The sequence below is a fragment of the Lepisma saccharinum genome, chromosome 15, assembly GCF_977018435.1.
Source record: "Lepisma saccharinum chromosome 15, izLepSacc3.1, whole genome shotgun sequence".
Taxonomy (NCBI): domain Eukaryota; kingdom Metazoa; phylum Arthropoda; class Insecta; order Zygentoma; family Lepismatidae; genus Lepisma; species Lepisma saccharinum.
In genome coordinates, this window is record NC_139243.1 from 80144468 (window position 1) to 80170077 (window position 25610).

Consider the following 25610-nt stretch of genomic DNA (forward strand, 5'->3'; position numbering starts at 1 on the left):
GTATCAAACTTGTTGAGAAACCCAAAATGGGTATCAACTATTTTGTATGCCTCAAGCCTCTGCCGCAATGAAGATTCAAATTGATCTATGACAGGAAAGAAACTCTGGGTTCAATTTTTTTTTGATGGGGTCAGCTCAACTTCTGGTGCTTGGACACAGTCAAGATGTGCCAAATGCACGTTTATTTTGCGGTTGGGCTGTGTTTCACTTTCACTCTCATACTCAGTGCAATCAACTAACTCAGCAGCTTTCACCTCATATTCTTCAAAGCTATCCCGTTTTGTTCCTATGAAGCTTGTTAACAATGTCAGCGCTGAGGCATGACCAACGTGTTGTTGTCCTTTTTGGCACGAGAATGGGTTTGTCAGTTTCTGCTTTTTTCAAGCAATCTTTATATCTGTTAGTTGAAGCTGTAAAATATACATAAAGTGCTTCCAAAAAGTCAAAACAGCTTACAACACTCTGACAGCAGTCGGCGGCAGCCTGCACTGCAAGATTGAGTGAATGCCCAGTGCAAGGTACCCATACTGCTAAATTATTTTCTGCCAGTACCAACGCTTGAAGCCCATTGTACTTTCCCCTCAGTGAAGAAGCGTTATCATAAGACTGACACGGCAGTTCTTAATGTCTGTGTCATTCTCTTTCAAAAACTTGCTCAAGTCCTGAGACATATCTTTAGCTTCGTGGCCTTGTTTAGGCACAAATGTTACAAATCTTTGAACAGAGATGTGTTCCTCTAAATATCTGAAAATAAAAGTAAGCTGATCAACATGACCTTCGTCTAAAGTTGAGTCTAATGATATGGAATAGTACTTTGACTGCTTCATTCAAGAGAGAATTTAATTGAAAACTCGCTTGCCAATTAGTTGCACAACTTGTTCGCAAATCGTCGATGATAGGTAGTTTGTGTGACCACTTCCATGGTTTCCTAGGTTTTTTATGTGATTGCTTAAAAAATCATCATACTCTGCTCTAAGCTCCAGTAGTCCCAGGTAGTTACTGTTTCTCGGTGACCCAAGTGTCTGATTTTCACTGATAAAAACTATTTTTTTTTATTATTTTAGTCTATTCAAAATTAAAATTTTTAAGCATTTTTTTTTGTGGTGCGGTCCTATAGGCTGCAGCCTAGATATCCTTGCGTAAATGCGACCCTGGTAAACCTTACTAAACTTGTCATTGAAGCAACGTGAGTGACAGGGCAGTAGCATAATAATAATAATAATAATAATAATAATGAAACCCAAAATATAATCTACAGTGTGTCCGAGAAGTTCTCATACCCCCAGATTTGTATGTGGCATATTTATTTAACATAACATATGCATGTATTTATTGACATATAACTAGAGCCACATATTTATGGTAAAAAAATATTATGATTTTGGTACAAAAACTGGGCTGGGCACCTTTCGAGATCAGAAGCAGTATATAAAATGGTGAATAAACTCCTAAATTTCACTTAAAAAGTATGCTTATTACACAAAATGAACTTTTATTTTCTAATAGCACATTTATGTAGTTGTCAAAGTTTATTCCTGTGTAATGGAGTCAAATTTTGCTTCTTAAATATTTACAGCAGAATCAATCAACTTCATGTGATTTTATATAATTCAGACTTGAGAAAGTGTTGTTTCAGTAAATAAACTCTAAATATTGTGTTTAAGAGTTTATTTCGCATTTTGCAGTTCATTTCGAATCATTTTGTGACAAAATATGGTAGAAGAATGCACCTCACACCTTTCAGAACATGTAAAATAAACATTACAGTATGGTACAGTAACCCCCCCAAGTTACGTAAGTACAGTAGAATGTCGTTTATCCGTATTAATTGGGACCAAAGGTTATGTGGATAATGATTTTTGCGGATAATCAAACATGTGTTTATTTAACAAGGAAAAAGCACGTACAGTACAGGTTTATTTTATACATATAGTAGACAGTACTACATACATATGCAGTACAAGAAAACAAAGAACATGAGAAAATGAGAAAACACTCGTAATATACGTATAGTACGTGCCTAAATTACAGTACTGTACCTGTAATGTGTTATTTATTCAGAAAAATAATCAGAATTTTTTTTTTTTGGAACAGATTTGATTGTCCTTTTTGCCACTCTTGCTTTTTTGAGTGTGGGTATAATTGACGTGCGGATAAACGACGTTCTACTGTAATGCATTCTGTAAACCTTTACGTCACTTGAGTTTTATGTAAATCAAATTTGTAAATTGCTTAAGTATAACTTCATAAGAAACTGCAATATTTATTATTATTATATGTATGTATATTATTTACACAGTATTATTTTATAAATGAAACTTCATGCAGCAGTATTTACTCGGATATAAATTATAAACGTATGAAAAATATATAAAATAATATAAAAACAAACTGAAATCACAATTTTCAAATAAAAAGAATGTCTTGTGACAGCTACTTACAATTATTACATAACTGCAAATTTACGTAAGTCGCGTATTATGTAAGTCACATTACACATTTTATGTTTTCGTCAAAAGCAAAATATGCATGCATCTACATATAACATACTTGGTTACTTTACATTACATTACAGTACATTGTTTGCACCATGTGTTGTCTTTCGTGCACCCACACACATGTCACTAGCCATTCCTCAGCACTGCAACTATGTCCCCTCACATCAGCTATGGCGCAACAGCTAACATACGAATTCAAGTGAGTGTCATGTGACCTCCAGAGCAGGAATACCAACAATGAAAATGAAATCATTCCGAAGCAGCCCAATACCTGCCAATTCGCAACATGTTCGCAACAGGTACATGCAAGTACATGTCGCAGGGACATCTCGGACACTGCATAAGACCACAGATGCATCAAGATTTAAACTGAACAACTAACGTGTGAATTTCCTCTTTTATTATCAGCGTCATAAGCAGGGAAACACCATCCCTGGCATGTCACACATACTTGCAACAGTATTTGTTTTCTGGAGGTGAGATTTGGTGTCAAGATATCAGCAAATGAACATCTTACCTTTCGTTTTTCAGACTCCTGGACATTTGTTTGCATGAGATTGAGAAGTGTCAGCTGTTCCTTGGAATTCTGGGAGACAGGTATGGATGGATTCCAGAGAACTACTCCATCGGAACAAGTTCTCAGTTTGAGTGGCTGGACGAGTATCCTCCAGGTGCTTCCATCATGGAGCTGGAAATGCAGTTTGCTGCTTTGCTCAATCCAGAGGCTGCAAGGAACAGGGCTTTCTTTTACTTCAGGAACCAAGAACTACTACAGTAAGTTTCTCAGCACACATCAAGTGTTTAAACAAAAGGGGACAAGTTTATTAAATCACTACAGTAATATTATTTATTCAACATTGATTTTTCATTTTCATCATTCTTGTCATCATCATATCAATAATTAGTTGCAAATTTTTGCATATTTGCTTATTGAGATTTATTGAGAACTTTTGATACCATGCATGTACATTACAGATTATAATATGTTGACAGCATCCATAATACCTATAATGTACGAGTACATAAATTTGGCTCTATGTTTTTATAGTAAGACTCATATAATTATAATATAATATGAACAAATGTAAAAGCATACAAGACCAATTTTATCTTTAGTTTCTTATCCTGTAATGTACTACAGAGGTTGTTTCCGATCTATGGTGACAAAATTGCACACCTCTTGCAGCACCACCAAGCGGGAAGAGAACGAAGCTGCCAGTCGTGTGGGCAGGTTGGACCGTTGACTGTGCGTGACTGGTGTGGTCAGTGCATATCGGGAAGAATGCCGCCGAAAATCAGTGCATATTGGGAGGGTTACATATCTGCACTTTCCGACGAAAACTACAGTGATAGTGCCATTATAAAACTGTGCAAGGAGCGTGGATTCACTGTGTCCAAAAATGGCATATCACGGGTGTTGAAAGGGGCAGGTAAGGCGAGGCGTGGCATGATTCCTGTGGGGCAGAAACAGGCCAACCCCCGGCCTGCCACTAGCCACACACCAGCTACAATTTGGGACGTCCGGGCACTGGTCATCAGGGAGAATCCAGCCACACAGAAAAGTATCGCGAACAGAGGGCTGCATATTGGTCAGAATCGCTTACTAGGCCCGCTTGGCTGGTCGGGCGGGCGAGTAAAACTATATACCTGAGTTTCGACCCATCAAGCATCGAAAGCCCACGGATAACTGGAAGGCCTTGCAAGTCGAAGCTCGCTTATCTTCAGCGTACGCTCATTCCGGTTTTGCACCGTCTCCAGATACATGAGTCACGCAGTCACCGTTGCCAACTTTTAGATTCTAAACTGTTCTAGGAGCACTTAAAATGTTCATCACTTTTATCAATTTGAAATTGCAGACATTTATTCCTTGGTAGATAACATTTGTATCACTCAAACCCAGTGGCGGCGATTGGGTTCCAAAACTAAGGGGCCAAGGTGCAAAAGTGGGGGGTGAGCAAGGACAATCTAATTTCCCTTGATACATGAGGTTAGCGTGGTGCAAAAGTTTCAAAATGTCTGGGAGGAGGGTCAACTGCACTTTCTCGGCCCCGCCCCTAATTACCGCCACTGCTGACACCTGTAAAGGAGTACGAACAAAGTTTCGCAAAAAGTGCCATGGTAAATATTTTGGAACTTTGTGTGACTGGTGGTTCTTCTACATTATACTTTTTTTTGGGGGGGGGGGGTACTCCCCTATGGCACAGTGGTAGTGTCGTCGCCTTGTAATCAAGGGGTACCGGGTTCGATACTCGGTGGAGGCACATGGTGGTTCGGATCCCACTTTAAACTATAGTCCAGTCCCGATTAGCATTATTGTGCATAAATTGACCAAATAAATGAATCAATCAATCAAACAGATTTTCTCTCTGGTGTAATTTTGCCAATTCAATATCCGAATTAGTTGCTCAAGATCCCCCCCCCCCTGAACACTAAGGCACGATGGTCCATAAAATGGAACATGAAATTAGAATTTGCATTATAAAAGGTTTTTGAATATTGTCATCTCTTTCAACAAATCGTCGTTCGCTCATGTTGTTGTAACACCAGTTAGCCTTGTTTCCATGATATGAAAAACTCAATATGCTGACCAACGCAGAAATTTATTTGATTTTAAAACATAAACTAAACGTAACGTTTCAACCTTCTAGCAAGGTTTTCTTCAGACTCTGTACCCAGTACAAAAAAAAAAAATGTTGTTGCCAGTTATCTAGTTCTACAGACAGCATTGATAGTAATACGATGCAAAATATAATTATTGTTAGCTTGCTATTTACACATTACAACAAACGAACAACGTAAAAATGAAACCGAGAGGAGATTTACGATTTCAAGACCAGAAAAGTGACATAAAATGAACAAAACACACAAACCAATTTGAAGACATTTCGAAACAAATTTGGAAAATGTGTGGTAGTTGGTTTGACATAATAATGAAACTAATTTGGTAAGTTACAAAAATCTTAGGTACAATGGCGTAGCAACATATCGCGAGGCCCTGGGCGAGATTAGAATGCAAGGCTCCATCCGTTCTTTAAGTTGCTTAACAGAAAGCTGGCTTCTGGGCAGCGAATGACACTTTTACATTAAGTCGAAGCTCGCTTATGTTCAGCGTACGCTCATTCCGGTTTTGCACCGTCTCCAGATACATGAGTCACGCAGTCACCGTTGCCAACTTTTAGATTCTAAACTGTTCTAGGAGCACTTAAAATGTTCATCACTTTTATCAATTTGAAATTGCAGACATTTATTCCTTGGTAGAAAACATTTGTATCACTCAAACCCAGTGGCGGCGATTGGGTTCCAAAACTAAGGGGCCAAGGTGCAAAAGTGGGGGGTGAGCAAGGACAGTTTAATTTCCCTTGATACATGAGGTTAGCGTGGTGCAAAAGTTTCAAAATGTCGGGGGGGAGGGTCAACTGCACTTTCTCGGCCCCGCCCCTAATTACCGCCACTGCTGACACCTGTTATGAACCTTTTCAATACTTCAACCTCAAATTCCAATGTTAACCCTGGATCGGTCGTGCTCACTGCAGTCACGTCGCCGGTTGCGGGTGAGCATGGCACTCACCCTTGCTTTTCAGGCATATTTCACTGTCTTTTAATTTTTTAAATTTATTTTTTGTACTTGTAATGATCTGTTTATTATAACCCTTCTTATTCATTTCATTTTTGTTTCAAAATGTGTATTTGTTTTCAAACAGCATAGTATACATCGTCGAAGCCAACAAGTCTCAGCGTTAACAAAAAAATGCATGTTCCTATGAGGTAGTTCCATCTGATCTCCAGAAATCTGATATGATATAAAATCACTTCGACAGTCTTCGAATTTTCTATTAACACGACAAGAACATATAGGTAAAAAAACTCACTAGAAACAGGATAGACCTATTGACCAAATAATGCACAAATGTAAAAAAATATATATATATATATATAACATAATCGGTTGCATGTGAGCTCTGCGCTTACTCTGACAACACTATTTCCACAACAATGGTCTCTCTAATAATTCCGTTTACGTCATCTCATAAAAATGTGATCAGATCGCTCGTGAAACTCTAAAAGTCAGCTAGAGGGCACCACAGGCCAATATTTTAAATACTGTTAAAATAGCACCGATTGCGGGTTAATTTTCTTTGTTTTTTCTCCAATGAACACTGCTTGTCTTGTTCACATTTATTTTCACCCGAACTGCTCACAGTGGGATTTTAAGTCTAAATATAAGTTGTTTGTAATGTAGAAAATAAAGTTTCTTCAATTTTCAAAGATCACTACTGATAATTACAATTATTTTTTTAAATTTTGTTTTAAGTCCACATTATGCACCAATAGGAGTGGGCCTACAGTTTAAAGTGGGATCTGAACCACCATGTGCCTCCACCAGCTATTGAATCTGGGACCTCTAGATTGCAAGGTGATGATGTTACTACTATGCCATTGGGGAGACCTCGAATATTACAACTAATACTAATATATAACAAGTTAAGTGAACAGGGAAGATTACCAACTCTTTCAACCAACAGTAAAATGTGACAAAAATTTTCCAGAATGTAAAGATACACTCTGTTGACATTACTTTGGGCTTCAGTGTGTTAACAATATATATAACATTTGCAGGGAAATCCCATCTGAAGTTTTGCCAGACTTTGATGCAGAAACAGAAGATAGCAAATTCCGGATGCAGAGGCTGAAGGAGGAGATCCGCCAGAGCTCCTTGGAAATATTCGATGGTTATCCAGCTCATTATGGGGGATTTGTCAACGGGAAACCAATAACCATTGGCTTGGAGGAGTTTGGCCAGAGGGTGATCAACAACCTCTGGAATGCTTTGGAGACCCTGTATCCAGTGGAAGTAAGTGTAACCAAGTACTTTCTTTATCTTTCGGTCATGTGGTTTCTTTCATGTTGGTTTTTGGCACTTATGTAGGGGGACCCAAAAGAAACCGGAGTTTTGTAATAAAATATTGTTTATTTATTTTTACGTGTAAAATTTAATCTCCTTCAAAGTACTGTTCATTTAATGCAATGCACCAGTCTAAACGTGTTTTCGACTTTTCGAAGCAGTCCTGAAACTCTTGCAAAGTGATGCCTTTTAGTGCCTCCGTCGTTTTTTTCTTCACCTCTTCCACGTCTGCAAAACATGTTCCTTTGAGGACTTTTTTCATTCGGGGAAATAAAAAGAAGTCACATGGAGCAAGATTGGGTGAATATGGCCGGTGGATAAGCTGGGTCATGCTGTTGTTGGTTAAAAATTGTGTCACACTCAATGCTTTTTGCACTGGTACTCCCCACTTTGCCACAACTCGGGGCGTTTTCATCTCATCGCATCAAGTAAACGTTTCAGAACTTGTAGGTAAAATGCCTGGTTAACAGGTTGACCGTTAGGAACTAATTTTGCATGAACAATGCCGTTTGCATCAGAAAAAGGAATCAGCATTGTCTTGACATGTCACCCTGAGCGAGGTGGTCTGCAAGTGACAATTCACCATTCCTGAAGTGGGAAAACCACCCATAAACTTGTATCTTCCCCAGACAAGCTTCCTTGTAAGCTGTTTCAAGCATTACAACTGTTTCCCCTGTATTTTTTCCCAACAGAAAACATAATTTCACAGCCACACATTGTTCAAATTTTTCAGCCATTACAAAAATCGATGAACAGGCGAGAAGTGCTTAACAAAAAAATTTACTACGTTGCACCACGACTTCACTCGATGACACCGGTTGGCAGATTGATGCAGAAGGACCCCCGCAAAAGGCATCTAGCGGCAAATGCATGTACTACAACTGGCCTGCCCACCAGAGATTGATTCCGTTTTCTTTTGGGTCCCCTCACTTACACATAGCTACATGCCTTCCCCTTCCTCACTAACACACTCGTGTATAACATCGGAATCTTCAGTGTGTTCTATCTTTCGAAGCTTTGACACTTATTACATATTTAGGTAGGGCTGTCGGTATCAGCTGATACTGACCAATACTTTTCCGGCAATTTGGTTTTTGGTAAGTGCCTCAAGAATGCTCCTCAACACTTTCCTGGAAAATGTGCAAAATTAGAAGTTTCTCTTTAGTGAAAATACTTAATTTCGTGATGACATAACATGATATTTAATATTCAAATGTAATTTTTGTATATTTTAAAGCAAGAAATCTTGGTGGTATCGGCTCAGCCCTAATGTTAACATTCTAATATTACATGCAACACAACAACACAACTGAGCGTAGAACAAAGTCAATGAAAGAAGGTTCAGCTACACAAAAGCACTCATGTGCAGTATAGTTCATTGTAATGATAATTGATGGGGTACATCTATACTATACTGAATATTAAAATATCAGAAAATATGTGTTTAAATGTATGAAATATGAAAATGTCAGGAAATATGTGCACTATAAAGTGTACACTTTTAATCTCAATTTGGCATGAAACACCAACATTTCACTGACTTGATCTCAAAATGTTACCAGAAAAAACGTGTAATTTCATAACTGGATTCTAGTTACGATATTTTCTTGATTTCATAGACCTAGCTGTATAAATATTGTTAGTCATTTTTTCCATTATTTATTTATTTAATTGAAACACAAGAGGTTCATACCCAATTACAGTGTTCAGTATGGGATGACACCATTACATAAACAAGAACATAACTAAGAAAATTAACAAGAAATATGAATGACGCAGTATACATTTTACATTTAAGAACAATTGTGAGAAAAAATTAATTATTATATTATAAAAACAAAGGAAACAGAGATAATACAATAATAAATGACGCTAAACTGTTGGATATAACCTTACAAGCTGAATGAAAACCAAAATTCAATGAACAAAACAAAACAAAACATACAGAAATTCAGCGAATAGATCTAATGTTACAATTACATTTAAATAGGTCTATGCTTGGATTATTCTTAGAAACTGAATTAAATAACTTGCACATTCTCCTCATGGGTTCAGCTTTGGCCATTTTGGTTCTTTCAAGGGGGATTTGAAAGAGGTTAGTTCTGGGCCTTAACATACAGTTTGGCACATAAAAATTTAAATTCGACAACAGATTAAAATAATCTATTTTACCATTGTTGTCCTCCTCCGTAGTCGAGCAGGTTAAGGCGTTCACTCGTCTTGATCGTTCGCTGCGGGACGGCGTAGGTTCGAATCCGGCTCTGGTCGGAATTTATTCGGCCTACGTATAGGGCCGGTGGCAACCCACCATCGTGAGGAAATTGGGGAGCTCCGAGTGAGTGAGCGTAATCCGGTCGAGACGACCTACTATAACGGCTGGGGATACGTCGGGCCAACCCCCCCGACTATTCCAATACTGGTTGAAGATCTCCACGCTTAGAGGTGACGAAGGAAAGTGTGGGAGGGAGACCGGCAGTCGGTAGGTAAGCCAAGGCCCTTCATGGGCTGTTGCGCTAAGGATTATTATTATTATTTTACCATTGTTAAGCTTGGAGAGAAAAGTTATTTGACTTGTTTGCCTCCTTTCGTCGAGTGACGGAATATTAAAGATTTTGCGTAATATGTTGCTAGGAGTGAGTTTTGGATATGTACCATCAAGTTTAAATAGTATATATATCTGAGAAATTTATTATTTTCCTGTAGTTTACGGTTATTACAAGTATAAGAAAACAGTTTTTCTTTGTGACGTTTCAGGAGAACACACGCTCCTTTCATCAGACATTTATTTTCATTTTGACTAAAGATACAGTTATAACAATGGTTAGTAATTTTTAAAGAAAAAGAATCCGTTATATAATGGATGTTGTCAATGTTACATTGTTGTAATATAGCAACTTAACTGTGAAAAAAGCAGTCTGTTTTATTTTTATTTCAGATTTTTTTTTTAAAAAAAAATTATGAATCCCAAATATCATCAGGTAATTCAAATTCATCATTGTTTTCACAAAGTCTCTTGATGTTTTCTGTTACATTAAATTTTAAAGATGGTGGCTTACTCCATTTGTGAAATAGAAAACTCCATACTGGATCTATGTTACCATTTTCATTATTTAATTTATTCCAGTGTTCTTCTGCAATGAACGAAGCTTCCCAGACATTCAACTCTGTGTTTCCCGTTAATCTTTTTTAAAACCCTTCTCTTTTTAATCAAATGCTTCTCTTGGATGATATGAGTTGACCAACCTGTTCTTGGGATTTGATTTATAATGTCCAAATCGTGTTCGCGCCATCTTATTGCCATTTTCCTTGCTGTTTGTCCTACATAATCCTTTGAACATGAACAACTTATATTATATATTCCTGTGGTTTCCACATCTGGTAGAGAGTTTCTCATTTTGAATTCATTAAATGTACATTCCAAACTTCTTGGTGATTTAAAAACAATTTTGAAATTAAAACTTCTAAAAATTTTTGCAATTTTATGTGAGAATCCCTTGTGGAATGGAATGCACACAAATTTCTTTTCAACAGATTTTTCATCTTTGTCTGTATTTCTCTTTTCCTTTAGTTTTCTTGCGACTTGTTTTTTGATTTGGTTTATTCTGTTAGTGTGAAAGCCATTTTCTTTTGCTATATTAAAAAGCCTTTCTTCTTCACTTTTGATATCCTCATTATTAGAACATAGTCTTTGTGCTCTCAGGAAAAGAATTAAAAATATGTTATCCTTTGTTATACACGAATGTTCTGAATTGGCATGGATGTATTTTTCCCCCACTAATTTTTTCTTATGGACTGATGTTTGAATTGTTGAGTCAGTTGTCTTAATTTGCAAATCAAGGAAAGAAATTACATTGTTATTCATGGGTTCGCAAGTGAAAAAAAAAATCTGAAATAAAAATAAAACACTGCTTTTTTCACAGTTAAGTTGCTATATTACAACAATGTAACATTGACAACATCCATTATATAATGGATTCTTTTTCTTTAAAAATTACTAACCATTGTTATAACTGTATCTTTAGTCAAAATGAAAATAAATGTCTGATGAAAGGAACGTGTGTTCTCCTGAAATGTCACAAAGAAAAACTGTTTTCTTATACTTGTAATAACCGTAAACTACAGGAAAATAATTCTATAATGCAAGCAATTCATACATACAAGAAAAACTGAGAAATTTATTTTGATATCTTTCTTGAATTGTGGGTTCCAAACAAGAGAAGCATATTCGAGTTTAGATCTGATAAGTGTATAATACAGCAAGAGAAATGTTTCTTCTTTCCTAAATTTTTTACCCATTCCCATTATAAATCCCAAATTTCTGTGAGCTTCGCTTAAAATGCGGGCAGTATGTGATTGGAATGTTAACTTTTGGTCAAAAGTTATCCCTAGGTTGGTAACAATAATCTCACTTTGTACTAACACACTAGAAATAGTGAATTAATGTTGAATAGGGTGTCTGTTGTGGGTGAATGATACAAGTTTACATTTCTTTAAGTTTAGGCTGACTTTATTAACTTCACATCACTGAAGCAAGTTATTCAGCTCTTCATGTAATATTGTACAGTCATCAGCGTTTTTGATATTTTCATATATTTTAACATCATCAGCAAAGATTAATGTCTCAGATTTTGTGAGTAGTTCTGGCAAATCATTTTTTAAAAATTAAATATAGAAAGGGACCAAGGTTCGATCCCTGTGGGACTCCTGAACTTGCCACGTATTCAGTTGATCTGTAGCCTTTATACATGACATATTGTCGGCGGTTCTGCAGGAAGGAAGAAAGTAGGGTTATAAGTGGAAGAGAGAGGCTATTGTTGGCTAATTTCTGTATTAATATATAATGTTGAACTGTGTCGAATGCCTTTGAAAAGTCTGTATATAAAACGCCCTTTATTAGCTATACTGGGTGCAATGTAGCTTGTCAGTTTGACAAGATGAGTTACGGTTGAGCGCTTTTGGGGGAAAGAATGGGTTTAATATGAAAATATATGTGTTTGTATATTATTTTCTCGAAGAGTTTTGCTGGTACTGACAATTTTGCAATAGGCCTGTAGTTACATATGTCAGCCTTATCAGCGGCTTTGGGAATCGGAGACATTTCATTTGTTTTCCACGTTGCTGGAAATCTCGAAGTTCTGATAGCCAAGTTGAAAAGGGTGTGAAGAGGGTACTTAAGAATTTCAAATTCAAAATACTTTGCAAAGAGATCTTGGATACTTTCATTATCGTCAATGGTTTTATCATTATACTTAGTTGGCTGCATGGGTGGATTTTTTCTTGATTTTTAATGAAGGACCAAAACTGGTTAGTGTCGTGAGCAAGATTAATTTCTGAAATTTCAATATAGTTTTGGTAAGCTTTACTGATCTCCCATTTTAATTTCGTTCTTAAGGTTTTATACTTAATTTCGTGATGTGTTACATTTCCCATTATTTGTTTCCATTTCTTGTGGTGACATGATTTTGTTTTCAGATTTTTAATAATTTCCCGCGTGAACCAACATCGGTAAGGTTTTTTTTTTACAGAGGAGCGAGAGCATGGAACACATTCATTAAAATGCTTTTGATCATTTCATAAAATTTATCAACGGCAATATCTACGTCTTCGCGTTCTTTTAGTTGGTCCCAGTCAGCTAATTCAAGTTTCCGATACATTAATAAAATCGGCTTTCTTGAAATTATATCGTTGGATGTTTGGGTTTAAAGCTCTTAGTTTAGGCATGGTTTGTGTTCAAGTTACTCCTAGAGCCGGATGATGTTTATCTTCGCTTACCAGAGACTCTTGGCAAAATATTTGAGTATTTTCAATATTTGTTAAAACTAGGTCGAGCATTCTACTATTGGCGTTCTGGATGGAATTTTTGCTTTTCAGGTCATTGAAATCTAGTAAATATTTCAGATCGCGACATTGTGCACTTAACGTGAGCAACTCAGTGTTGGAATTTTTAATTTCAGGGATGTTGAAATCAGCGGCAATGACCAACGAGCTCCTCAGAGGATAATGTGCAGTTATATGACTAAAGAAGTTCTCATATACGGTGACGGGAGATGCAGGTTGAAAATACACTACACACATGTAACAATCGCGACCAGATTCTGTTTTAAATTTTATAATTAAACTGCCAATGCTTTGTCCGTGTAAAAGAGCATCGACCATTACAGGATTAATCTTTATTTGAACAATTTTACATTCATTAGTATTATTATTTGTAAACCATTACAGATTCTTTATCTTTTGTAATTGCAGGATATTGCAGTTGATGAACATTCTCACGAGATGCTTCAGCACCAGTTGTTTGCTGAGAAGCTTCAGAGCAGCTTTGTAGAAAGGGAGGGCATCGTGAAAGCTGCTCTCAAAGTCATAGAGAAACCGATTGGGTCAGTGACCTTCATTACTGGGACTAATGGATCTGGGAAGACAAGCTTAATGGTAAGTCTGTGTCTGCACCCTCTCCCCATTTCTCTCCGGATTTTCCTCTACCTTTTATTTTTTAATTTTCTGATTTCAACTTGATGTGGATATAGAAGAATAGAAGGATATAATTAAAGTTCCCCTTCTCAGGGTACCTGGGGGAAACCCTGGGGGGTAAAGGCGGTCAGGGGCGTGATGCTGATCACATCACCCCCACTCACGACCGGATCAAGAAAGTGTGGGGCGTTACCCCCACACCCCCTATACGCCTTCATGGCGTTGTGCTAAGCACAGGGGAGCACTTTACCTTTACTTTTTTTTTTTTTTTTCTTCTCAGAGCTCTCTCGAGCCTGTTCGAAGCATTCTATTGCAGTGAAACTTGGTGTAGAAGGTACGGAGACCATCAGAAACCAATGAATGCTGATAAAAATTAGTTCAAATATTCACCCCCAGGTGAAAATGGGGTGCTGAAATAACAAAACCATAAGCCGGACATGCAAAACATTACAGTACATCAGTGTTCAGTATGCATTCCGTCAACGTGTACACCCTTTGGAAGCATAAGACAGTGTGGTAAGTGCTTGCATAAAGTATTTTCTGGAATGTTGTTAACTTTGCACAAGATTTCAGTGCCACATTTCTACCTGGTGGTGAAAATTTGAACTATTTTTTTTCTCAGCGTTCGTTGGTTTCCTACAGTCTCCATAGCCTATATACCAAATTTCACCCAATCCAATGCTTTGAATGGGCTCCAGAGGGCTCTTGAGTAGGGGATGTTAATTCCAAGCGTCACATTTCCACCTGGTGGTGAACAATTTTTTTCATCAGCATTCACTTCCCAATGGTCTCTACAGCCTCTATACGAAGTTCCACTGCAAACAGGCTCCAGAAGACTCTGAATAGAACAACTATAATTATGACCACCTCATAGTTCATTTTATTGAAGATATAATCACACTTAAAGTGCACTGAATTCTATTTATAATTTTCCAAAATGAAAATGTCTTTTTTTAGGGTCATCTGTACATGACTGTAAAGGAAACATGCAATTTCCCAGTGATAGCATACTTCGTTGGAGCAACTCCATTGTCAACCAATCCGGAGTTCCTGGCGCACTGCCTCGTGACTGAGATAATTGACAAGTGCGGTGTTGACGACTGGGTTCAAGAGGAAAAACCCAACGTAGCAGCCAGCCTGAAGCCGTTGCTGGAGAAGGCCGGCCGGCTGGCTGTATTCATCGATGGCCTGGATCAACTAAACCACAAGGAGGGGCAGGTTCTGGAGTTCTTGTCACCAGAAAACATTCCTCAGGTGTGTACCAAACTTGGATTAATTGATTTAGTTTATTTCATTTTGCTTTTCTGTCACTTTTGGCTAGTTACAAAGAGACCAAACTCAGGCTAGGATTCTAACCTGGAACCCCTGATTGATTGTTTGTTTGATTGATTTAGTTTATTTTACTTTGCGTTTTGTGCCTCTTGGCTAATTTGCGAAGATGGGAATGGGTGATGAAATTGATGAATGAACATTCACAAACAACCAAGCCCGAGCGGGATTTGAACCCAGGACCCTTGGAGTCGCAGCACAGCGTGATAACCACTCGGCCACAGGGTCTGGCTGGAACCCCTGATGTCGTAGCGAACTGTGCTAACCACTCTACCATGGATGTCAGCTACTAACTTTTGAAGTTCAAATGTAAGAATGGGGCCTCCCCGATGGCGCAGTGGTAGCGTCGTCGCCTTGTAATCAAGGGGTTTTGGGTTTGATGCCAAGTGGAGGCACATAGGGGTTCGGATCCCACCTTAAACTGTAGGTCCAGTCCGGATTAACCTTACTGTGCATAAAATGGACTTAAAACACCAAATCAATCAATCAAGGATGGACATCTGCATATGAACTGAGCTCACTCTGTGCTAAATGTACAAATATCCACCGTGCGCCAACATGGTCCAGACTTGATAGTGTAATACCTGTTACAGGTTTTAGAAAGTGCGACTCTTTTTTTATGTCAATCACAGTTGGATAATTTGAAATATACTGTATGACAGGGGTTCCCAAACTTTTTCGTTTCACGGCACCCTTAGTGTTTGAAGATTTTTCTGCAGCACCCAAGTCAGAATGTAGGCCTATCTAACACTGGCAAGGCTCAGTTAGTGTAGTTTGGTTGCTTGCCTTAAGTTAAAAAATAAACATATTTCAAATTCAGAAACATTTTACATGTAAAATGTACTAAATTAGCACATATTTGAAACAATCATATCATTGATTGAATTTTCAATTGTATTTAATGGGACAGGCGAGTCTGATGTTCACTGCATATCTAGTTTGTGGTGCATCCTCTTCATTTTCAGTTCCTACAATGCTTATTGTTGTTCAGTAAAAATTTGTCCATTTTTGGAAAGTTAAGTACAACGGCTACTTGAACACCACAGCATTCATTTTGTTCAATTACCCTGGGAAGTCGGCTATTTATATAGAAACATTAGGTACCGAGAAAGTTCGACTTGTAGATGGCCGCATGATGAACAACTAACTGCTTTCTACAGGGTGGCTCAATAAGTCACTTAACACCCCCAGTACAAGGCCACTGCGGCATGGGACGTGAAAATGGCGATGACCAATCGTTATCAGGCCAAGGGGGAACCACATTGACGCCACCCACATGGTCGGCGGCCATCTTGATGTCCGCCATCTTGAATTCAACTTCAGAATTTTAAATGGGAAGGGGGTCGTGCGACATATCAAAATGGGCTAGAATTTCACGAGAAATGCAATGGTGAAGGTTTTTTGGACGTATCTTTAACCAGTAAAAAGTTATGACTGAATTCTTGTACCAATTTGCTCCTTTTCGAGGTGTTAGAAAAATGCCTTAAAATTTGTTTAGCGCATCGGTAATGCATCGAGATCAAAGTGACGTCTAGGGAGAGACGTTCGCATGCCATTGCACACGATTTTAATCGGATACATCCATGAAGAGCTGCACATTATGAATGGTTGTCGCGAACAATTTACAGTGTGACGCTTCCATTGAATTAAAAGTCCTTCACAGTGACAAGGCTAATGTTTATGTTCATAAGGAAGTTCATAAACGGAATATTCGACCCTTGTCATCTGATAACTAACTTTGGACAGAAACTGCTTCATGACGTTCCCATAAGTGTTCTGGTGTTCTTCCCTATTGAAAAACTCTGTAAAAAGTACCTTCTTCCATAAGCAAGGATGAAAAAAACTGTTTATTTAACAAATCCAAGTAGCCCTAAGCATTTAAGGTTCCGTTGATGGAAAATTGACTAACCAATCGTGTTCCACACAGCACGCCACTCCATTAACTTACCAACACTAACCATTCAGCTTTGATCTGTCGAAAATGGGTTATCAGATAAAAAGCATCGAGTATTCTGTTTATGAACTTCCTTATGAACATAAACATTAGCCTTGTCACTGTGAAGAACTTTTAAATCAATGGAAGCGTCACACTGTAAATTGTTCGCGACAACCATTCATAATGTGCAGCTCTTCATGGATGTATCCGATTAAAATCGTGTGCAATGGCATGCGAACGTCTCTCCCTAGACGTCACTTTGATCTCGATGCATTACCGATGCGCTAAACAAATTTTAAGGCATTTTTCTAACACCTCGAAAAGGAGCAAATTGGTACAAGAATTCAGTCATAACTTTTTACTGGTTAAAGATACGTCCAAAAAACCTTCACCATTGCATTTCTCGTGAAATTCTAGCCCATTTTGATATGTCGCACGACCCCCTTCCCATTTAAAATTCTGAAGTTGATTTCAAGATGGCGGACATCAAGATGGCCGCCGACCGTGTGGGTGGCGTCAATGTGGTTCCCCCTTGGCCAGGCAATGATTGGTCATCGCCATTTTCACATTCCATGCCGCAGTGGCGTTGTACTGGGGGTGTTAAGTGACTTATTGAGCCACCCTGTATAATGCAGTGACTTTAGAAGAATCCAGTATTCAAAATACTCTTGAAATTCTTAATTCTTACGCCATCCAGTATTCATATCGAAAAGCTAAATACTGATTTCTACAGTGTCCGTTACATGTCCTTCCAATCATGGAATGAACAGATTGATACGATGGTCCGACTCTAAAACCACATATTGACTAACAAGTGAGTGCCATTTCAGTGAAAATATTGGAACATTTCGCGTCGCCCCTGTAAGCCAGCTATGACACCTCAGGGAGCTGCGGCGCACTCTTTGGGAACCTCTGCTGTATGAACTAACAGTGATTGTATTATTATGGAATAACTAACTACTAACTAACTCTCTAGCCTTCTTAAACCCGAAGGTTCATGGCTGCAGCAACACAGGCCTTCCATCTTTCCCTATCTTGAGCAAGATCTATATACTCTTTTCCATCCCTACCAATTTCCTTTATGGCCATCTCAACGTTGTCCCTCCATCTTCGTCTTGGCCTTCCTACAGGTCTCTTACCATCAGGTTTCCCAACAAGAATCCTGTATACTCCTCTTTCCTCTCCCATTCGTGCCACATGGCCTGCCCACCTAAGTCTTCTTGATTTAATTATTCTAATAATATCTGGACATGAATACAAATTATGTAGTTCTAAATTATGTAACCTTCTCCACTCACCTGTCTCCTCATCCCTTTTAGGTCCAAAGATTTTCATAAGGATTTTATTCTCAAATACTCTCAATTTATGTTCCTCTTTCAATGTAAGGGACCAAGTTTCACATCCATATAATACTACAGGCAAAATTACTGTTTTGTATATTTTAACTTTTAGTTTCTTAGATATTAAACGAGAAGACAAAAGTTTATGAAGAGAGAAGTAACATGCATTTCCTGAATTAAGCCTACTTTTTATTTCCTCTTTAATATAATTTTCATTTGGTAATATTACTCCTAAGTATTTGAATTTGGAAACTGGTTCAAACGAGTTGTTATCAATAATTAGATTTTGATTATTACCTAACACTTGGTTTCGGCCTGTAAGCATATATTTAGTTTTCTCTTTGTTAACTTCCAAACCTATCTCTTTAGCAGTTTTGAAAAATATTTTAGCATTATTCTTAATTGTATTCACATCATCCCCCAGTAAGTCTACATGATCTGCATATGCTAACAACTGAGTGACACCATTTAATTTTAGTCCTTCTTTAGTTTCTTTTACCTTCCTAACAGCATATTCTAAGGCAAAATTAAAGAGCAATGGAGATAATGCATCTCCTTGTTTTAACCCATCATGAATTGTAAATTTGTCAGACCCACACGAATTTTACTTTCTGTTTCAATGGTGCATATTTTTATACTAACAAGCTTCTTAGGTATTCCAAACTCTACTAATATATTATATAATTTATCTCTTTTGACCGAATCATATGCTTTTTTGAAATCAATGAATAGTTGATGGACATTTTGATTATATTCCCACTTTTTTTCAAGTGTCTGTCTGATGTGAAAAATTTGATCTGTAGTTGATCTGTTACGTTTAAATCCACATTGATAATCACCTATAATTTCATTAGCATATGGGGTTAGTCTTGTTAAAAGAATGTTAGATAATATTTTATATGTTGTTGAGAGTAGAGAAATTCCATGGTAATTATTGCAGTTCATTTTATCACCTTTTTTAAACACAGGGACAATTATGGATTCTTTCCACTGTTGAGGGATTTCTTCTTTATTCCATATTAAACAAATTAATTTATGAATTTGACATATTAATGAATTTCCACCATATTTAATTAACTCAGCTGGTATTAAATCAATGCCAGGTGCTTTGTTATTGTTTAGCCTTTTAATAGCATCTTTAACTTCAGTCAAGTTAGGTTCTGGAACTAAAGGTTCTGCTGTGTGTACTTCATTCACTACTGATTTATCTCCTACATGGACATTTAAAAGGTCATTAAAGTAGTTCTTCCATCTATTTAGAATATCGCTTGGGTCAGCAAGAAAATCACCATCTTTATCTTTTATCAAGTTTACTTTAGGTTGCCACCCCTTTCTAAACTCATTTACACCTTTATATAAATCTCTGATATTTTTATTTTTGCTGTTTGTTTCAATTTCGTTAATTTTGCTTTTCAAGTAATCTCTTTTTTTACTTCTAAACGTGTGGTTAACTTCTCGCTTTATTATATTATAATTGTTTAGATTTGTATCATCAGAGTTATTTAACCACCTAAGTCTAGCCTCATTTCTTATTTCTATTAGATTATGACATTCATTATCAAACCATGGCTTACTTTTATGGCTTATTATGGAATACAATGAAATATATGCATATTGCGAACTTAATTAGTAAAAGTGTTAAACTACGAGTATGGACTAAGAATATTTGTAAATATGATAGGGGCATAGACACACACACACACACATGTCCATAATATATTATTTTTAACAAACATTGAAATATAAAAGAACATAAATATGCATAACTAATTTTACTGATAAATCATTTGCTGATAAATATGAAAATTTCACTAACTGATAAAATACTGAAATAAAATTATAAAATAGCAGACTTTGTGATCACAAATTCTATTGCTAAAGTCTTATGTTTGCCTGTAATTGATTAAATTTGTGTGCTGACGATTTCTGTCATTTTCCAGGGTATCTCCTTGATAGCAAGTGCTTCTTCAGGAAGTAATGTCTGTTCCATATTTGAATTTAAATCAAGAGTGGAGAAAGTAATTCTGGGTATGTATATATCATAGTGATTATTCTGTAAGCAATAAGCACTGAATTATCTTTTAAAACACTGTTGTTATAAAGAACATAAAATGCAGCAGACCTTTTCATCCCCACCTATTACTTCATCCAGCTATGACTCGTCTAATTCAAAGAAGGAAAGAAATAGCAGTGGTTGAAAGTCCTTCACGGAATGCTACTTTAAGGATTACAATGTACGGGACAAAATTCAGTTGCATAATACTCTTCTGTTCACAGATAAGTCACAGAATAATTGTACATTAAATTATATTCTGAGGAAATGTTGAGTTCGCAAAATTATTAGGGTGGATCAAATGAAAACGGAACAGTGGAAGTATTGGGTTATATTTATGTGTGTGTGTGGCGACAACCCTGTGTAGAGGTAAAGCGGGAGGTAAGAAAGGAAACCTCTACTGCATAATGAACTCGCCCTAGATAGTCACACGTGAGCACGAGATATGCGTAGGTGGTTGGGCAGCAGATTGTCCTAGCAGCAATCAAGGCCAAACGATCCGGCCTGTTGTTCTCTGGAGTGGTTTTGCTGCATGACAACGTGCGGCCACATACATCAGCTGTTGCAAAGAACACATTGGCAACATTTAGGTGGACGGTGTTGGAACACCCACCATATAGCCCTGATCTATCACCATGCGATTTCCATATCTTTGGTTCGTTGAAAAAGGCATTGAAGGGTCAGTGCTTCCACTCGGACAATGAAGTTATGGACAATGTTTGCAACTGGTTCCGATCTCAGCCAAAGTAGTTCTACGAACAGGGTATTCACCGCTTGGTGAAAACAGTGGGCCAAGTGCTTGTGTAACTTTGGAGATTACGTTTGAAATAAACCTTGTTGATTTCATTCTGTGGCCCCTGTTCCTTTTTCATTTGATCCACCCTTATATTAGTAAGTTAAAGAATATAGTGTTATACTGATGAAGTCTTTAATCTGTCCTACTAGTAGCAAAAAGTAATTTACTACAAAAGTAGTGCACTTGGTTTCATTTAACTGCTACTGGGTTGTAAGTCCTGGAAGGTCCAATTCAACCTATGCGCAAAGGAAAACCACTGAAATGTCAGAGAATTTTGTAGAAACATTACAAAACCAACAAAAACCAGTTTAAAAAACAAAATGTAAAAAAAGGCATCCCCTTGTAAGCTTTCGTACATATGAAACAAAAGTATAATTCATAAGGGTAAAGGATTGAAAATCAATTTTTGAGTTTGAGTTTTTGTTTTTAGTACACTTTATGCACAGATAGGCTAATCAGGACTGATAGTTTTTCTTGTATGTACGCATTGCTTGCATTGTAGAATTATATATGTATGATTATGTTTTTCCTGTAGTTTACTGTTATTACAATCATAAGAAAACAGTTTTTTCATTGTGATGTTTCATCTGTTTCATCAGACATTTATTTTCATTTTGACTAAAGATACAGTTATAACAATGGTTAGCAATTTTTTAAACAAAAAGAATCCGTTATATAATGGATGTTGTCAATGTTACATTGTTGTAATATAGCTACTTAACTGTGAAAAGAATCAGTCTGTTTTATTTTTATTTCAGATAAAAAAAAAATTGATCACATTTTTTTTTTATTTAAAATTATGAATCCCAAATATCATCAGGTAATTCAAAGTCGTCATTGTTTTCACGTTCTTCTGCAATGAACGAAGCTTTCCAGACATTCAACTCTATGTTTCCTGTCAGTCTTTTTAAAACCCTTCTCTTTTTAATCAAATGCTTCTCTTCGATGATGTGAGCTGACAAACCTGTTCTTGGGTTTAGATTTATAATGTCCAAATCATGTTCGTGCCATCTTATTGCCATGATGAAGGGAGCATGTGTTCTCCTGAAACGTCACAACGAAAAACTGTTTTCTTATGCTGGTAATAACCGTAAACTACAGGAAAATAATCAGGACTGGACCTACAGTTTAAAGAGAAATCCGAACCACTATGCGCCTCTAAGAGGCATCAAACCATTGACTCCTTGATTACAGTTCTGTTTGTGCCATAATTGTACAGATCTATAGTGGAAATAATAGGAATAGGAGCAGCGATGGTCTAGTCAGTAGGGGGTCTTACTGCCATGTGGGAAACCTGGTTTCAATTTCAGGAATGGGTGATCAAAGGTCAGAATTTTTACGGAATTGCCCCTGCATAAAGTGTATCTGGGACCCACCCAACCTCAACTAAATAGGTACCTAGGGGTGGCGTAAAGGCAGTCAGAGCATGGTGCTGATCACATCACCTCTAATGTGGCAGCGATTTATAGAATGTGGCGGGGTCTTTACCCCCACATCCCTCTATATATGCCTTATGGCATAGTGCGAAGTGCGCGGGGAACTTTACCTTTAGTCAAAAAACTACTTTAGTTAATGGTCTTCTCTCACCAAGGAGGGTGGGTGGTATTGGCCCATTTTTTAAAAAATTAAACACCCAGGGCCCACTAGGTTCATCGAAGGTTTATTGCTTGAGACATCTTTTGGGCAGGTTTGCTTAAACATTAGATGACAAAAAGAGGGAGGGGCCACTCATGACTTACTCGCTCATTAATTGATGTTTTGATGTTTCTGCAAAGAACACCCACTCAACAGATATTTGTGAAATCGAAAATTTTGTAATATTCTCTAATATAGTCAATGACTCCAAAACCTATTTGCTCTGCAGGCCCCCTGCCAGTGAGTGAAAGGAGTAGAATTGTGAAGAAGATGCTGGAGAGCCATGGGAAGGTGCTGGATGAATCTTCGTTCAACAACCAGCTGCAGTGCATCACCTCCAAGTGGGATGCAGGCAGCATGTTTTACCTTCATCTTGTGTGCAATGAAATAAGAACATTTGGAGTGTTTGAAGAGGTAAGTCTTCTTATAATAATTAAGAGATCTCGATTTGTCAGTGTTGTTTTTTTCTTTCCAAAATTGCTGTAATTTTTCTCAAAATTTGCATTTGTATTTTAGCACACTTTTCATTTCAAATAAACCTAAAATTTACCTTCATTGTGCTTTTAAACTTGTATTTTAATTTGTAAGCCACATGTTCTACCACTGTTCATGACAATTTCATACACTGGAAACGAATTTTGGGGAAGTTATTTTCCATCATTTCTGGCATGACACATACTGATGTTATGGCTCCTTTGTTGTGGTAGTTGTACACTCAGTCTCCTGCTCAAATCCCACCACTTTGCTCAGTGATGCAAAACGTCCTGATAGAAGGTGAAAAATCATAGGAAGCATCCATTTTCATGTCATTTCATGTAGCTGTTCGAATTATTCGATGTACAACATGCACCATAGTTTTTTGGAGGATATAATTTTGGAAAATGTGCACGTTATACATACATAAATATGGCATGTTTCCTTTTTTAAGCCTAAAACACAACAATGGTCAAATTTTGTGGTTTTTTTTTATGTGTACATTTTCCACACTGATCATCATTAGGTATTCTCAGTTTGTAATGCATTACAGGGTGTAAGGGGTGACTTTTGCTTAAGCACCATCATATCGCCATTCATCCTCATTTCGAGATGTGACAGAAAAGCAAGGTAAAATAAAGGATTCAATGCTGAATTAAGTTTTACAAAATGGAACAAAATATTTAGTTGAATACACTAATGTGATTTTTTTTAAACAAAATAACAAACTTCAACATGGAGGTTTTTTTTTTTCATTCTTGAATTGAAAGTTGTAATCCTGGAACTTCCCGGACATGATATTATTGAAGTTTTACTCTGTGTTGTGACATTTTGTTTAAAGCTCTCCTTTACTGCTTTCAGCTTACCCAGAAACTTCGGAAGTTAAGCAGCACGACTCCTTCCCTACTGCAGGATGTGTTGGCAAGGCTAGAAATTGAATCTGACAGCAAGATTGTTGAGTTAGCTGTTTGTTTTCTCAGAGTGTCTAAAAATGGTAAGCTTAATTCTCTGAACCCAAATTTACAGGAAAGATCCCTTATAATTTACCAAATCATGTTGTATGTAACAGTGGTACTATATCAATATATGATATTGATATGGGAGCCATTTGGAAAGATTTCTTTATGGCAATTAGAAATTAAACTTTGTTATCTTCCAACATGTGGTTTATCTTCTCAATTTTAAATAAAATCCTAAATTCTGTAAAAAAAGATCAAGATATTAACTCATTTTTACCACAGTAAAATATTCAGAAACGATAAAGAAAAATGATAGAATAATACTCATAAGTCCAGAGCCATCTATTGTTCACCATAGTAAACGATATCCCAACATAGTAGCATTTTTTTAAACCTATTTTATTTCAAATTATTCAGTAATAAGTTAAAATCAGACAATATTGTAAAAACTATTCAAATTTGTTAATATAGAACTGGTTGGCTCAGTCGGTAACGCATCTGACTACCATGCTAAAGGTCCCGGGTTCGACCCCCAGCCGGTTCAAATCCGGGAACTTTTCTAACGATGGAAGCAGCCCCGGTGCCCACCCAGTGTCGAATAACATGGGTACCTGGGGGAAACCCTGGGGGATAAAGGCGGTCAGGGGCGTGATGCTGATCACATCACCCCCACTCACGACCGGATCAAGAAAGTGTGGGGCGTTACCCCCACACCCCCTATACGCCTTCATGGCGTGGTGCTAAGCACTGGGGAGCACTTTTTTTTTAATATAGAACTTTGTAGAAATTATCACAACTTGTATTCGATTCTGGAAAGAAAAAAAATATCAATAAAGAATGAGGTAAAAACTTATCATGGCTACTGAAAGAAGATGGCTGAAGACTGAAATTGAAAAATTGTAATTAGTTTCTTATTTCTTGATCCCAGGTTGCATTTGTGTTTTACCGAAGCAATGTGACGTGTAATATTTGTGTATTACGCCTAGAGTGCTTGAAAAACATCATAGTACTTTGGTAAGAAAGGAATCATTGACTGATAAATTCTGAACCAAAATCACCCAAGTAGTATACTTTATATAATGTAACTGTTGTTTCCAACAAGAAATGACAATACTATAACATTGACTGTGTAATCATGAAGGTAATCATCACCTTCCTGATCAAGTGGTTATCACAACATGCTATGATGCCAGAGCTTTGAATCCCAGCTTGGGCATGA

General features: G+C 37.2%; 1 protein-coding gene across 3 annotated transcripts in view; it reads left to right on the top strand.

Annotated features, from left to right (window-relative positions):
• Nucleotides 1–25610, top strand: part of LOC145999776 (telomerase protein component 1-like) — a 374109-nt gene that overhangs the window by 279652 nt on the left and 68847 nt on the right. For all 3 annotated transcript variants that reach the window (XM_083137076.1, XM_083137078.1, XM_083137077.1), the window contains exons 18-24: nucleotides 3030–3272; nucleotides 7116–7350; nucleotides 13648–13830; nucleotides 14827–15123; nucleotides 20415–20502; nucleotides 23188–23372; nucleotides 24294–24426. In XM_083137076.1, coding sequence (XP_082993202.1) covers nucleotides 3030–3272; nucleotides 7116–7350; nucleotides 13648–13830; nucleotides 14827–15123; nucleotides 20415–20502; nucleotides 23188–23372; nucleotides 24294–24426 — 1364 coding nt within the window. The remainder of the gene's footprint in view (nucleotides 1–3029; nucleotides 3273–7115; nucleotides 7351–13647; nucleotides 13831–14826; nucleotides 15124–20414; nucleotides 20503–23187; nucleotides 23373–24293; nucleotides 24427–25610) is intronic.